We start from the raw sequence: 16,115 nt of genomic DNA, 5'->3' as shown, positions 1-16,115 counted from the left end.
ATTGGATAGCTCTTTCAAAGAGCTGGTGCTCGCTCAATAGACCAACTAGGCTTTTTTGTGATAAGCTAGTCCTTTCATCACTGTATTGTGCAAGAAGCCAAATTTAATTATTATTGACCATCTTTGAAAGTTAAAAAAAAACCTATGCAATTGGACTAGATGATTCTTTCGTAGAAGTGCACCAAGTTTTCACTTGGAAATTTTGGACTGTTTATTGTGTGAAAAAGTCTTTTTGTATCCATTTGTGCTATGTAAGCCAGCAGGTTTGTGGAAATTGTGACACAACACAAGCTGTTCCACCACTAGTTACATGTGATTCTGCCCAGATACAAGGATTCGGACCCTTTTGGAATAATTTAATAGATCATATGAAACAGTTTAAGGGTAACTGAATAACAGTTCATCAGTTGCTTTTAGTGAGAGAGGCAATCAGAGAAATTGATTCCAGTATACTAAAGTGCCATTATTAGCTGGTTCCATGCAGTTAGAACAAGGGAAAGCCAGTGGGAAATAGGGTCCTGCTCGGAGCTTTTTGATAGATGGAATTATGCGAGTCATTAGATGCTAGGGTACAGCCTGGTGAAGCCCATTAGGATGTAATCTCAGGAGAAGAGATCTGGGAGGTGAGCAATTATTGCTGACACTGGCTATGGAGCTGGGACATGGCTGTATTTAGATGTTGAAGTGTATCCTTGGCAAAAGAGTGGGGTGCAGTCTCAGAAATAAGTCAGCTCAGCTAGTATGGAGAACTAAAAAGATTGGGTCTGGCAAATTCAAAGACTGAGTGAAGCTAGCTGTGTGTAAAAGAGACAAAATTAATATGGCATGAGTTAGTGCTGGAGTGCATTTTCAAGAATCTGGGGAGCACTATTCCGGGAAGAGGTTGAACCACCATGAGATAAGAAGACTCTGAGGTAGTCCAATTCAGAGTGACTTCTGAGGAAGTTCAGATTGATATTTTCAAAAGTGAAATTTATATATTCCTTGTCGAGGAGACCCTGTTTGAATGGGATCTAATCTCTGGGTGGATTACTGAGAAATCCATGACATCAGTCTAGACTGCACTTGCTATTTGATGTGTTCTGTGAAAAGTTCAACTGTAGTTTACCTGTTAACCCATAATGCCTTGTGTTAATTCTGAGTATAAGTTGTGTATATGAACTGTGGCTTTAACTCTTGTAAGTACCTGCAATTTCAAACATTGTTTACAGATGTAATTAGCCCAGAAACAGATCAAAACATAAATTTGGTGGTTTTGTCCAAGTTTGTAATAATTCTTTACAGCTTAAAATGTGTAGAAAATGTATTCCGATAAATGATTGAATAACCTGATGACTTTGTTGCAAAGAAGGTGTTTCGGGGAATCCAGAAATCCATGTTTTACTGCTCATTAAGATTGTTTGCTCTGTTGTTTGAGGGAGTCTAACTGATGCAAATTTCAAAACATTGCATGTTAAGTTAAATTTAAAATTGAAAAGAGCTGCTATAGACTTGATACCAGAGATAATGGGAACTGCAGATGCTGGAGATTCCAAGATGATAAAATGTGAGGCTGGATGAACACAGCAGGCCAAGCAGCATCTCAGGAGCACAAAAGCTGACGTTTCGGGCCTAGACCCTTCATCAGAGATGGCAAATTCAAAGACTGAGTGAAGCTAGCTGTGTGTAAAAGAGACAAAATTAATATGGCATGAGTTAGTGCTGGAGTGCATTTTCAAGAATCTGGGGAGCACTATTCCGGGAAGAGGTTGAACCACCATGAGATAAGAAGACTCTGAGGTAGTCCAATTCAGAGTGACTTCTGAGGAAGTTCAGATTGATATTTTCAAAAGTGAAATTTATATATTCCTTGTCTCTGATGAAGGGTCTAGGCCCGAAACGTCAGCTTTTGTGCTCCTGAGATGCTGCATAGACTTGATACCATTGTGTTGTTCTGCTGTAGAACATGGGAATGCACCCTATGGGCATCAATATCTGTTCACTAATTGTGATTGATTTTCTACAGCCATCGTAACGTGATGATGCGTTTGAATCTTCAGTTGACAATGGGAACATTTTCAGTTTCCCTCTTTGGAATTCTGGGAGTTGCCTTTGGTATGAATTTGGAATCCTCCTTTGAAGAGGTGAGAACAATTTAATGTAGAGGCTTGTCAGCTGACAACACCAAAGAGAAAGGGGCTCCTGACGCCATTATATTTCCAGTCGGCTTTTCCTTGATAGAAACTGAAAGAACTGCAGATGCTGTAAATTGAGAACAAAAACAGGAGTTGCTGGAAAAGCTCAGCAGGTCTGGCAGCATCGGTGAAGAAAAAAATCAGAGTTGACGTTTCAGGTCAGGTGGCTGGACCCGAAACGTCAACTCTGATTTTTTTTCTGCACAGATACTGCCAGATCTGCTGAGCTTTTCCAGCACCTCCTGTTTTTGTTCCTGATTTTCCATAACCTTGGAAATGGTAATTGGCAGACTTTGCCATCTCTTCTTCAAGGTCCCTCCTGTTTCTGCACGGTCACTTGGTTACCAATGAGAAATTAGAAGTGGATTAGATTGGAAAGAATGGAACTGCAGGCCGAGTATGGATTTAGGTTGGGTGACTGCCAAGTGTGAAGTGTTGGGTGGCACTGTGTCTCAGGCGGTTAGCACCGGGGACCCGGTTTCAAATCCACTCTTGGGTGACAGTCTGTGCGGAGTTTTCATGTTCTCCCTGTGTCTGCGCGGCTTTCCTCTGGGTGCTCCAGTTTCCCCAGACACTCCACAAAATTTACAGATTAGCTGGACTAACCATGCTAAATTGCCCATATTATCCAGGGATGTTTAGGTTAGGTGGATAAGCCATGGGATATGCAGATTTACAGGGAGAAGGATGGGTCTTGGGATGCTGCTTAGAGAGTCACTGTGGACTCGATGGGCCAAATGGCCTGCTTCCGGACTATGATATGACACTGCCGGCTATAGCCATGATGGATACTATGTAGAATGTTGTGAGCTACCCGATGATTTTAATATTCATTAAATGTTTTGCCTTTGCAACTCCTGTGTTACCTCAGTTTCCCTCATTGAATTCTTACTGTGACTGTTGGTGGGAAAGAAATCCTAATTGTGGAGACAATTCAAAGTGATTGGTTGTGAAAAGACGAGACTTGTTAGAAGTGCTAATCCTGCACAGGACACCAGATAGAAAATATATAAATACTGAATGATTTATGCTTCGGATATTAATAATTGAAAATTCAGCAGCATGTCCTTCTCCAGCATCTGAAGAATCATAGAATCGAACAGCACAGAATAAGACCTTTTGACCTTTCCTTCCCTTCTTTGCTTCTTGGAGATGAAAGAGTTGGAAGGTGCCAGCGGTGGGCACAAGAATATGTGACCCACAGTCCTCAGCAGTTCATTTCACATGTCTGCCACCGATCTCAGTGTGTATGTCTTGCTTCTTTGCTCATCTATCCCTTTACTTCGCATGTCCCTTCAGCTTGCCGCTAACTGCTAACGTGCCAACTCTTACGGTTCTAGTACAATGCCTTTGCAATATGTATGGGGAGCTCCCTTTGTTTCTTCTTGCTTCTTTGTTGCTTCCTGTTTTATGTACTCCTTTATCCATGCACTACTGTCTCCCATTTCATTTGACTTATTATTTTCACCACAGCCCTTTTTTCACTCTTCAGCACCTCCCTCCTCCATAGTTAGATCTACTTCTGTATCCTGTTCATAGGCACCTCCCTTAACCTACGCAAAGCATAAAACATCTTGAACAGACGAGCTGTTTGTTTTCTCACTCTTCCTTATGTTTTGAGCCTGGTTTGGATACTTGAGATGAGATCTATTGATTAACAGCTTGTGTTCAGTCCCACTCCTATTATATAATCACACAGTGATGACTGCGTCTTTTTCTGTGTGTATGCATCACTCAACCGAAAGCCTTCACATCCTTTTGTAAAATGTGGTCTCCTTAATTGGACACAGTAAACCAGATAAGCCTGATCCTGGGCGTTAAAACATCCATTGTCTCCTTGCTTTTGCATTCAATGCCATTACGTGTAAAATCTGCCTGTTTAACCACTTCCTCATCCTGTCCTGACACCGTCAACAAGTTGGTCTGTAGCAGAAGCAGGCCATTCAGCCCATTGAGTCTACTCTACCATTCAATGGGATCATGGCCCTTGCTGATTAAAAATATGTCCACCCCAGCCTTGAACATACTTAATGATCCAGCCCGTGTTTTTCTTCTACATATCCTCAATTGATCTATAGCTTCACAGGTATAGCATTCTTTTCTAATACCTGGGCACTGCTTTGGTCTGTGAGGCTTCCCTGTTCCACAGTAAAAACACTGATTCTTGGTATCTGCTGTCTGGCCTACTCTTTGTGTCATGCATATCTATAGGGTATTTATGTCTTACAAACTGAATTTTTTTTGTGCTGACCTGTGATAACATCCTTTTTTCTGCATTTCTCCATGATTCTCCTGGCTTCTGCTTAGAGCACAATTTAAATAGCTTTCTCCAAAGTTAAATCTTCTTTTGCTTGTAGTAAATCTGGCAAAGATTCATTGGACTAATTCTAACATCAGTCCTGTTTCTTATAAATTCTGATATCAAGGCTCTGTAGTCACAGTTTTCCATGAATCTGTGGAAATCATTAACTAACACATCTATGAATTTCCTGGGAGCTGAAGTCTTCTGTTAAACCTTTTTTCTTTCAAGAACTTTGTTTCTTCTTAAATTAAACTAATTCTCAAAAGCTTGTATATTTCATTGAAAGTATGTGTGCTTTCCTTTATGTTATGATCTATAATATCAGCCGCAGATCATTTGCAGTTGTTTTTATTTAAATTCAGCTCATGGGTTTAATGTTTAGCTTGGAAGCAATTGTGAATCTTAAGAACGGATTCTGAAGAGGGGTCACTGGTCCTTTTTTAAACCTCCATTGAAGAAAAGCATGATGGATTTATTTTTTCTGGTAATGGTAGATTAAGGAGGTTTAAATGTTAACTCTGCTTTAACTTCTCAGAATTGCTGAGATTTTCCAGAAATTTATTTTTGTTTCAGCCGATATCTTATTGAATGATGGAGCAGGCTCAAGGGGCCAAAAGACCAATTAATGCTAGGTCATATATTTTCTTTTTGTCTTTGGGATGCTTCACTGTTCAATGTCTTCAGCTACGGACTGGCTGTAGGTGTAATTCTTAAAACTGTTAGGTTTTTAAAGCTACAAATATAAATTTATTCTTTGTTCACTGGAAGTCGTTCTGTACATCAAAATCAAATTCTAGTCCTCTCTGCTGATCACTTTGTTGTACTTGGTTTTGTGCTGCCAACTACTGGCACCATGTGATTAGGTTATTTCCATTGCCACCAACAGTCTTCAATGAGAAGAGATTGTCTAAATATGATATAGTTTCTGGTATGATAGCAATCAGATATGACACATTAGTAAGATAAACATTATTACTCTGGCTACAGACGAGTGGATATGCCTTCGCTGCACTGGATTCTAGAAAATTGTATGTTATCTTCACTCAAATATTACACTATCGTATCAGGTGGCCTTTCACAACCATTACCTCATATAACAACGTAAATACCAATTCTCAAGCACTCCATGATATAGCTATGTGTTATTTGAAAAGCAATCATTCACTGCTACTCTCTGTTAGTCAGCCAACTTCATATCTTTTCTGCAATAGTCTCTTTTCGTTCACGAGCTTCTACTTTGCAGACTAGCCTTATATGTGGCACCTTATCAAATGTCTTGTTAAAGTCTATGTACACTACCTCAACCACATTGCTTTTGTCAGTTCTTCCTATTAACTCATCAAAAAATTCAATCAAGTTAATATGATTTACCTCTGACAAATCTGTGATAGCTTTCCCTGATTGATTCACACTTGCCCAAGTAATTGTTAATTATTTCTGAAAGGTTTCCTGTCACTAAGGTTAAAGTGACCAGCTTGTAATTGGCACGTTTACCCTAAATCCATTTTGTGAACAAAGTGTAACATTCCCAATTTTCTAGTCCTCTGGCACTGCTGTTGTAAGCAAGAGGATGGAAAGATTATGGAATTTTTTAAAAATGGCAGATGCTGGAAATCAGAAACAAAAACAGAACTTGCTGGAAAATCTCAGCATGACTGACCGCGTCTGTGAAGAGAAATCATTAACATTTTGAGTCCAATGACCCTTTTTCAGAATTGATGGTGCTAGGAAAAAGCTGGTTTTGATGTAGAAATTAGGGTGGGGGAAAGTAGGTGAGGAGTAAATGATAGGTGGAGATAGAGCCCAAAGAGAGAGGAGAACAATTGGACAGACAAATGAGCAGATAATGGTCATCCTAGTGGGGTTTTATTAGTAACTAACAATACATAGTGTGTTATAGCAGACAAAGTGATAACAAGGCCTGGTGTAGGGGGTTGGGATAAAGACATAGAGAAGGTGACTCCAGTCCTAAAATTCTTGAAATTGATATTGAGTCCAGAAGGCTGTCGAGTTCCCAAGCAGAAAATGAGATGCTGTTCTTGTAGTTTATGCTGAGCTTCACTGGAGCACGGCAGCAACCCTGAGACAGATGCTGGCCAGGGAACAAGGTGATGTGTTGAAGTGACAGGCAACTGGAAGAGCAGGGTCTTTATCTACAGATAAGTATTGTCCAAAGCAGTCACCCACTCTACGTTTGGAAAATTATGGATGTTTCCTCCACAATGCTATCTCATATTTCCCTCGACTTCCTCATATACATTCCATCCTGTCCTAATGACATACCTGTTTTATGTATACCGGGATAGTTAATGACCTAATCTAAACTAAGGGTTAGCCTCTGTCACACTAAATATAAAATAAGAAGATCATAACACTCCTGCCTTCTTAAACTTTTTAGTAACTTGTATTCCATCCAGCAACTAAGAGATGCTCTTTCCAGAGCAACCAACCCTCCCTTTTCTTTGTCTTTTCTTCAAAGGTCACATCACTGTTATTCCACTATTTTCACACTGTGGAATTTTTCTTCCTTAATACTCTCATGCATAACGACTGATTTTCTTTTATTAGTTCATCAGACGTGTAAGGTGCTCTTCAGGCTGAAATGTTTTTGGCCTCTTAAGGATGTGGCAAGTGGATGGGAAACTGGAGTTAAGTCACAGAACAGCCGTGATTGTATTCAGTGGTGGAGCAGGCTACACACAGGCCATTGGTCTAATATCTCTTACTTATATATCTATGAGAGGGTGGTGCTGAGTTGCTTTCTTGAGCTGCTGTGGGCCAAGTAGTGAAATACACCGATGTTGCTGTTGCAGAGGATTTTTTGGTAATTATAATTCATTCATGGATGTGACATTCATTGGCTGGTATAGTGTTTATTATCCATTCCTTCTTACATTAGTGAGCTGTTTTGTTGAAACACCACGGTCCATTTGGACAGGATTTTGACTCAGATGATGAAGGGACAGTGTTTATATTTCCATGCCAGGATGGTGTGTGGCTCAGAAGGGAACTTTCTGACAATGCTCCCATATATCTGCTGCCCTTGTCCTTCCAGATGGTAGTGATTGTTGATTTGGAAGGTGCTGTCTAAGGAATATTGATGAATTTCTAGAGTGCATTCTGTAAATGCCACACCATTTTGTTACTATGCATTGGTGCTGTTTGTGGATGTGGTGCTAGAAAAGTAGGTTACTTTGTCCTGGATGATACGTAGTTTCTTGAGTCGATCTCAACCAGGCAAGTATGGGTATTTTGTCATATTCTGGAGTTGTGTCTTTTTGATGGTGGACTTGCCTCAAGGAATCAGGAGATGAGGCAGTCACTGAAAGGTTGCTAATCCTTGACCTGATCTTGCACCCACTGTAATTGTAAGACTAGCCCAGTTCAGTTGTAGGTCACCGGTAGCCCCAGGATGTCGATAGCTGGGAATTACCAATAGAAATGGAATTCAATGTTGAGGATCAATGCTTCGACGGAGCAGGTCATTGCCTGGCAGCTGTCCTGCACAAAAACGTTATTTGCCACTTGTTAACCCCCAGCCACGTCTTCTTGCATTTGGACATGGATTTTTTTCAGTATCCGAGGAGTCGTGAATGGTGCTGATCATCGATGAATATATTCACCCCTGACCTCATGGAGGGAAGGTCATTGATGAAGCTGCTGAAGATCTTGCGCCTAGGACACAACCCTGAGGAACCCTTGCAGAGATGTCCTGGAACTGAGATGACTGACCTCCAACAATTATAACCATCTTTCTATTTGCCGGGTCTAATTCAAATCAGTAGAGTTCCTCCCCTCTCCCTGATTGCCACTGACTGCGGTTTTGCTCAGGCTGTATGATGCACCATTTGGCCAAATGCAGATTTGGTGTCAAGGGCAGCACTCTCCCCTCCTGTCTGAAGCTTACAAGGCTGTAATGAGATGCTGCTGAGATGCTGCTTGGCCTGCTGTGTTCATCCAGCCTCACATTTTATTATCTTGGAATTCTCCAGCATCTGCAGTTCCCATTATCTCTAAGGCTGTAATGAGGTCTGGATTGGAGTGGCCTTGCCAGAACCCAAATTCAGTGTAAGTGAACAGATCACTACGAAACAGGTACTGCTTGATGACATTAGAGATGACGACAATTACTTTACTGATGACAAGTAGAATGGGGCAATAACTGGCTGGTTTGGATTTGTGATAATGGGAACTGCAGATGCTGGAGATTCCAAGATAATAAAATGTGAGGCTGGATGAACACAGCAGGCCAAGCAGCATCTCAGGAGCACAAAAGCTGACGTTTCGGGCCTAGACCCTTCATCAGAGAGGGGGATGGGGGGAGGGAACTGGAATAAATAGGGAGAGAGGGGGAGGCGGACCGAAGATGGAGAGTAAAGAAGATAGGTGGAGAGGGTGTAGGTGGGGAGGTAGGGAGGGGATAGGTCAGTCCAGGGAAGACGGACAGGTCAAGGAGGTGGGATGAGGTTAGTAGGTAGCTGGGGGTGAGGCTTGGGGTGGGAGGAAGAACCGGTTAGGGAGGCAGAGACAGGTTGGACTGGTTTTGGGATGCAGTGGGTGGGGGGGAAGAGCTGGGCTGGTTGTGTGGTGCAGTGGGGGGAGGGGATGAACTGGGCTGGTTTAGGGATGCAGTGGGGGAAGGGGAGATTTTGAAACTGGTGAAGTCCACATTGATACCATATGGCTGCAGGGTTCCCAGGCGGAATATGAGTTGCTGTTCCTGCAACCTTCGGGTGGCATCATTGTGGCAGTGCAGGAGGCCCATGATGGACATGTCATCAAGAGAATGGGAGGGGGAGTGGAAATGGTTTGCGACTGGGAGGTGCAGTTGTTTGTTACGAACTGAGCGGAGGTGTTCTGCAAAGCGGTCCCCAAGCCTCCGCTTGGTTTCCCCAATGTAGAGGAAGCCGCACCGGGTACAGTGGATGCAGTATACCACATTGGCAGATGTGCAGGTGAACCTCTGCTTAATGTGGAATGTCATCTTGGGGCCTGGGATGGGGGTGAGGGAGGAGGTGTGGGGACAAGTGTAGCATTTCCTGCGGTTGCAGGGGAAGGTGCCGGGTATGGTGGGGTTGGAGGGCAGTGTGGAGCGAACAAGGGAGTCACGGAGAGAGTGGTCTCTCCGGAAAGCAGACAGGGGAGGGGATGGAAAAATGTCTTGGGTGGTGGGGTCGGATTGTAAATGGCGGAAGTGTCGGAGGATAATGCGTTGTATCCGGAGGTTGGTAGGGTGGTGTGTGAGAACGAGGGGGATTCTCTTGGGGCGGTTGTGGCGGGGGCGGGGTGTGAGGGATGTGTCGCGGGAGATGCGGGAGACGCGGTCAAGGGCGTTCTCAATCACCACAGCTACCTAGAATACACCTCCTCCCACCCACCCTCCTGCAAAAATTCCATCCCCTATTCCCAATTCCTCCGCCTCCGCCGCATCTGCTCCCACGATAAGACATTCCACTCCCGCACATCCCAGATGTCCAACTTCTTTAAGGACCGCAACTTTCCCCCCACGGTGATTGAGAACGCCCTTGACCGCGTCTCCCGCATCTCCCGCGACACATCCCTCACACCCCGCCCCCGCCACAACCGCCCCAAGAGGATCCCCCTCGTTCTCACACACCACCCTACCAACCTCCGGATACAACGCATTATCCTCCGACACTTCCGCCATTTACAATCCGACCCCACCACCCAAGACATTTTTCCATCCCCTCCCCTGTCTGCTTTCCGGAGAGACCACTCTCTCCGTGACTCCCTTGTTCGCTCCACACTGCCCTCCAACCCCACCATACCCGGCACCTTCCCCTGCAACCGCAGGAAATGCTACACTTGTCCCCACACCTCCTCCCTCACCCCCATCCCAGGCCCCAAGATGACATTCCACATTATAAGCAGAGGTTCACCTGCACATCTGCCAATGTGGTATACTGCATCCACTGTACCCGGTGCGGCTTCCTCTACATTGGGGAAACCAAGCGGAGGCTTGGGGACCGCTTTGCAGAACACCTCCGCTCAGTTCGTAACAAACAACTGCACCTCCCAGTCGCAAACCATTTCCACTCCCCCTCCCATTCTCTTGATGACATGTCCATCATGGGCCTCCTGCACTGCCACAATGATGCCACCCGAAGGTTGCAGGAACAGCAACTCATATTCCGCCTGGGAACCCTGCAGCCATATGGTATCAATGTGGACTTCACCAGTTTCAAAATCTCCCCTTCCCCCACTGCATCCCTAAACCAGCCCAGTTCATCCCCTCCCCCCACTGCACCACACAACCAGCCCAGCTCTTCCCCCCCACCCACTGCATCCCAAAACCAGTCCAACCTGTCTCTGCCTCCCTAACCGGTTCTTCCTCCCACCCCAAGCCTCACCCCCAGCTACCTACTAACCTCATCCCACCTCCTTGACCTGTCCGTCTTCCCTGGACTGACCTATCCCCTCCCTACCTCCCCACCTACACCCTCTCCACCTATCTTCTTTACTCTCCATCTTCGGTCCGCCTCCCCCCCTCTCCCTATTTATTCCAGTTCCCTCCCCCCATCCCCCTCTCTGATGAAGGGTCTAGGCCCGAAACGTCAGCTTTTGTGCTCCTGAGATGCTGCTTGGCCTGCTGTGTTCATCCAGCCTCACATTTTATTATCTTGGTTTGGATTTGTGCTCTCTTTGCACAGCATGTGTAGTTTTCTAATTGTCAGGTAGATGTCGCTGTTGTGGCCATACTGGAACTGTTTGGCAAGGGGTGTAGCAACTTCTGGAGCACACGTGCTCTGTGTGTTGTTGCCAGAATGTTGTCAGGGTCCATAGCCTTTGTTGTGTCCAGTACCTTCAGTTTTTTCTTGAACTTACATGGACTGAATTAATTGGCTAAAGAGCTGAGGAGAATATTCTAGAGGACTGCAGAATACTTATAGTGATCCATACAGAACAAAGATTGATGTATTTTGTAGAAGAATTCTTATGACAAGTAAGACATAAACTGAATGCGTACCATACATAGTTATAAATCATATTGTTAATTACACTTATTTTGTTGAAGTCTTTTATGTTCAATCAAGTTCTTTTTAAGAAGAAAACTGAAATTATGTAGTACAGTTCAATTGTTTAAAACAAGGTGTTTGGATTTCTATTTTAATGTTAATGGCCCAACAAGATCATAATACAATCCTACTTGGTTGTGGGGAGTCCTCTTCCTTAACATTTTCTTGCATTGATGACTGTATCAATGTTGTGTTCTGCTCTCACTCTGGATTGGAAAGTTTCAATAAGTCTGTACTGATTTCACTCAGTTTCAGCATATAATCCTTCCCTTCCTTGACTTCTCTGTCTCCCTTTCTGATGATAGGCTTTTCCACAGCTACACTTCCTCAACCCATGCAATCTGGAAGACTTCTGTTCTGAAGATACAACGGTCTGTAACAATGTTCCTGAGATGTTCCCCATCTCCCCGATATGGTTGATGATGCTCTCAATGGTTTCTACCACTTTTCCCACAGTTTTGGTCTCCAGCATTCCCTTTTCTCCCAGAACCACTTTCCATCCCATTAGCCTCTATGTCAGTTGCCTGTCATCGAGCCTGCACTGACTCCCACCCAAACACAGCCCCCTACCCAATCTTTGTAACCCTGCGTTTAGCTTGGCTAATCCACCGAGCCTGCACTTCTCAGGACACTATGAGACAATTTAGCATGACCACTCGACACAACCTGCGTATCATTGGACTGTGAGACGAAACCAGAACACCCAGCGGAAATCCACGCAGACACAGGGAGAACGTGCTAACTCCATACAGACAGCCCTCATGAGGCTGGAATTGAACCCAGGCTACTGGTGTTGCGAGGTAACAGTGCTGACCATTGACCCGCTGTGTTGCCACTTGAACCACCTATAAACAGACACCAACTAATACGACAATGGTAAGATGGTTACAACACGGGGGGACATTCAGCCCAGTGAGCCCAAATGGGCTGCTATCTGTAAATTCTGTTGCGGCATAGAACCTGAAAATTTTATAATACTTTGAGGAAACTCCATCTGTTAATGTACAGGCTTTGCAAACAGCAAGAACATGTACAATAGTGTGTTTTCAGCTCAAAAGAGATTGGGGCATTGCCTTGATTTATTGCAGTCAAACCAAAAATTAAACAAACTTTGGCTGTTAACTGTCAGTCATCATGTGACTGGGTGCATTCACCACGGCCATACTTCTACTAATCAGAGTCCAATTGCTAATCAGTCAGAACTCTCATATAATGTAAATGTTGTTTTCCTTTTACATTTGAATTTTGGTGAAAGCATGTTTCCTCAGAGAAACAATTGAGACATTCAAGAGGATAGTAAGTGATTATTTGGATATAAATGCTGTGCAAGGAAAATTGGCGCGATCGTTTGAAGTGCTAGTGCAGACCCGATGGGCCAAATGGCTTCCCTCTGTGCCAAAATATTTCTATAATGAATAGCTTTGATTAAATGTTATGTTTTTGGGCCCCACTCAAATTCTGTCTCATCAAACAGTGTATATTTGCAGGTCAGCAATGTTAATCCTGATCAATTAGATGTTAATGCATTGAGTCCTAAAACTGAGGGAGATTGTTAAGACTGAATATACCACAGCAACGTCAATAAAGATTACATACTTCATTATTACTTCCAGATCTAGACATTATTTAATAAAGGCATGTAGTCCATGGAGAACATCAACGAAGAACTAATTTACCCTTTCTTGTTTCCAGGACCCCCGTCTCTTCTGGTTGATAACTGGAATAATGTTTCTAGGGAGTGGACTAATGTGGCGACGCTTACTTTCTTTTCTGGGCAGACACCTCGAGCCTTCAGCACCCCCTCCAGTAGGTTTTACCTCTAGCCTTATAATCTAACAGCACAGAATGGCTCCATCTGTGAGCTGTTTGAAAGACGTTTCCAATTAATTACAGGTCTCTGCCTCTCCTCCAACGCCCAGGGTAGGAGGGGGGGGGGTCACCCTTGTCTGGGGCATTAGTGGGAGGTGAGGATAGGGCTTTTGCCAACGTCAAGATGTGATTGACATTTGCTGAGGCTAAGATTCTTTCCAATTTTTTTATAGTCTTCTGAGGTCCATGAACAGCAGTGACCTTGGGAAGCAGAAGCTAATGCATCAGCATGCCACTTGGCATGCACAGAACATCTCTGTTCAACTACACAGCTTTCAGGGAACATTGGTTATAGAGTCATAGAATCCCTGTAGTGCAGAAAGAGACCCTTCATCCCATCGGGTCTGTACTGACCCTCCAAAGAGCATCCCATTCCATCCCATTTATGATGGATAAACCATGTAGGCTGCACATCCCTGGACACTACAGGGAATTTTGAAAGGTCAGTCAAACTGCATGTCTTTGGACTGTGGGAGGAAACCGGAGCACCCCGCAGAAGTCCACACCAACATAAGGAGAACGTGCAAAGTCCACACAGTCACCCAAGGTGGAATCAAACATGGGTCCCTGGCATTGTGAGGCAGCAGTGCTACCGCTGTGATGATACTATGGCTTTAAAAGGTGTATCTTGTCTTTCCTTTTATAAAGGAACTTTGAGATGGAGATATTGAGCAGTCTGCTCAAAGCCAATAATGTAAACAGTCTGGGGTTATTTTTAAAAGTTGGAACAAAAGAAGCCTGAATGGGTGGGGTCAAGCTGCCACAGAACCAGGCTTGTTAGGTTTAGCTTTCTGCAGTTGCTGGGATCTTGAAGCTGGATGTGGAAGCTCTTATTCATCTCTCTGTCACAGCTAAAAGCTAGAGCTCTCTTTCTGCTACTAGGATTTTATGTGAGACAATCTATTTTACTGATTTTTGCCTTTGACAACCATGTGTTTATGGGATGTTACTATATTGGAACAATTAATTAGTAGTAGTTAATATATATATAATTTTGTTAAGAATTTTGATAGTTACATGTAAGCCAATTCTTTAATTTTCATTTCTGTCTGTATTTCAACTGTAGTGTAAAAATAAGGTGTGTTTTGCTTAAAGTCAAGTAGTTTGACCAATCACGTTGCATCTGGAATCGCCTTAAATAAGAAAAAGTTAGGGTCTAGGCTCTCTGCTTAATATGGTGCAGTTGATAACAAATTGGGAGCTCTTGTCAGGTTCAAAATCTTTAATTCCAAATTGGATTTAGGATTATTGGACTCAAAAGCAGTGAGTGGTGTATGTTGGTGTTTTTTATTATGTTGGTGTTGCATTTGGTTGGTTTGAATAGGGTGTACCTTGTGTAATAGTGACCCTTTCAGTCACTAAGAGTTTCCTGTGGATGGAAGAAGTCACTTTGAGAGTTTTACAGAAAGTGAGCAAGGCAGAGCTCTTCGAATTGCCAGGACAAGCTGGAGTTGGCATTGTCTTTGTCTGTGCGAAAAGGGGAGGTAATTACTGCAGTAGATCGACATTTACAGTTGCCAGAAATGCTGTTGGGAATGGCTGTAATTCAATTGTAAATGAATTAGCTTGAACATGAAAAGGAAGTGAAACAGTTTGAGTTAAATTTGAAAGCAGAAACAGAGAATAGCTGTAGCAGAGGGAAAAGGAAGGGAAAGGCAGAATAAAAAGGAAAGGAAAGGAAGGGCCTGGCAGAAGAAAGGGAGAAGGAAAGAGTATTTGAATTTCAGAGGTTGGAACTGAAAACTCAAAGGTATTGAAATGTTCTGGTTAAAACATTCCAGTGGTTTGCACTTGTAATTGAAATTCACTAGCAGTGACCTCACCTGGCGATGAAGGTGAGTTAGAGCAGTAGATTTTTGTGCACTGTTCTTGTAAGTCAGTTATTTTGAGACAATCTGTTGTTAACTTGTGTCTGTTGATTTGTGCCAATTTAAATATTGTGTTGCCTAGGAACGTAATGATTTCCATAAGTTTTAACAGTGGGTTGATTACGAATAAGGATATTAATGAAATACTCTCGTGTTGCTTCCGTGAGAGTCCTAAATACCCATCTCGTCAACACAGAAATAGAAAGCATTATTACTACATGAGTGCATCACCTCGTAAATAAGTTAATGAGAATGAAAGGGAACCTGAAGACTAAAAGCAGTCCTCAAGAAGGGCCCTTGAAATAAATATTATTGAAATAAACCTCAACTTTGTAGGTCCAATTCAGTTTTGAAAATTTTCTGATTTGATTTAGCTTTGTAAACTAAAATACGAGTACAAGTTCTTGAGATAATGGGAACTGCAGATGCTGGAGAATTCCAAGATAATAAAATGTGAGGCTGGATGAACACAGCAGGCCAAGCAGCATGCTCTCTGATGAAGGGTCTAGGCCCGAAACGTCAGCTTTTGTGCTCCTGAGATGCTGCTTGGCCTGCTGTGTTCATCCAGCCTCACATTTTATTATCCTACAAGTTCTTGAAGTGGATTATAAAATCACATGCTTTGTTTTATTAACATGAAGCAATCTATCTCTGCACTAAAATTTTGTTGATGACTCTCTACCAAGTTTTATTGTCATACATTCTTGAGATACAGGCATTGATAGCAAGGCAATCTTCAGTTGCCCTTGAGAATCTAGTGATGACTCACATTAAACTGCTGCAGTTCCTTTGATGCAATGATTGTATTGTGCTTTGAAAATTGTGTTTTGAGTGCTTACTTCATGTGATGAGATTTAACCGATGC

At 43.1% G+C, this 16,115-nt stretch overlaps 1 protein-coding gene across 4 annotated transcripts in view; it reads left to right on the top strand.

Moving 5' to 3' along the window:
* Nucleotides 1-16,115, top strand: part of mrs2 (magnesium transporter MRS2) — a 48,466-nt gene that overhangs the window by 29,676 nt on the left and 2,675 nt on the right. For 3 of the 4 annotated variants that reach the window (XM_048524586.2, XM_048524571.2, XM_048524562.2), the window contains 2 exons: nucleotides 2,006-2,123; nucleotides 13,206-13,319. In XM_048524586.2, the coding sequence (XP_048380543.1) occupies nucleotides 2,006-2,123; nucleotides 13,206-13,319 (232 nt within the window). The remainder of the gene's footprint in view (nucleotides 1-2,005; nucleotides 2,124-13,205; nucleotides 13,320-16,115) is intronic. The other variant, XM_048524581.2, reaches the window with a different exon arrangement.

Source organism: Stegostoma tigrinum, chromosome 2 (assembly GCF_030684315.1).
Source record: "Stegostoma tigrinum isolate sSteTig4 chromosome 2, sSteTig4.hap1, whole genome shotgun sequence".
In the NCBI taxonomy this organism is placed as follows: domain Eukaryota; kingdom Metazoa; phylum Chordata; class Chondrichthyes; order Orectolobiformes; family Stegostomatidae; genus Stegostoma; species Stegostoma tigrinum.
This window is presented reverse-complemented; position numbering and strand designations above follow the sequence as displayed.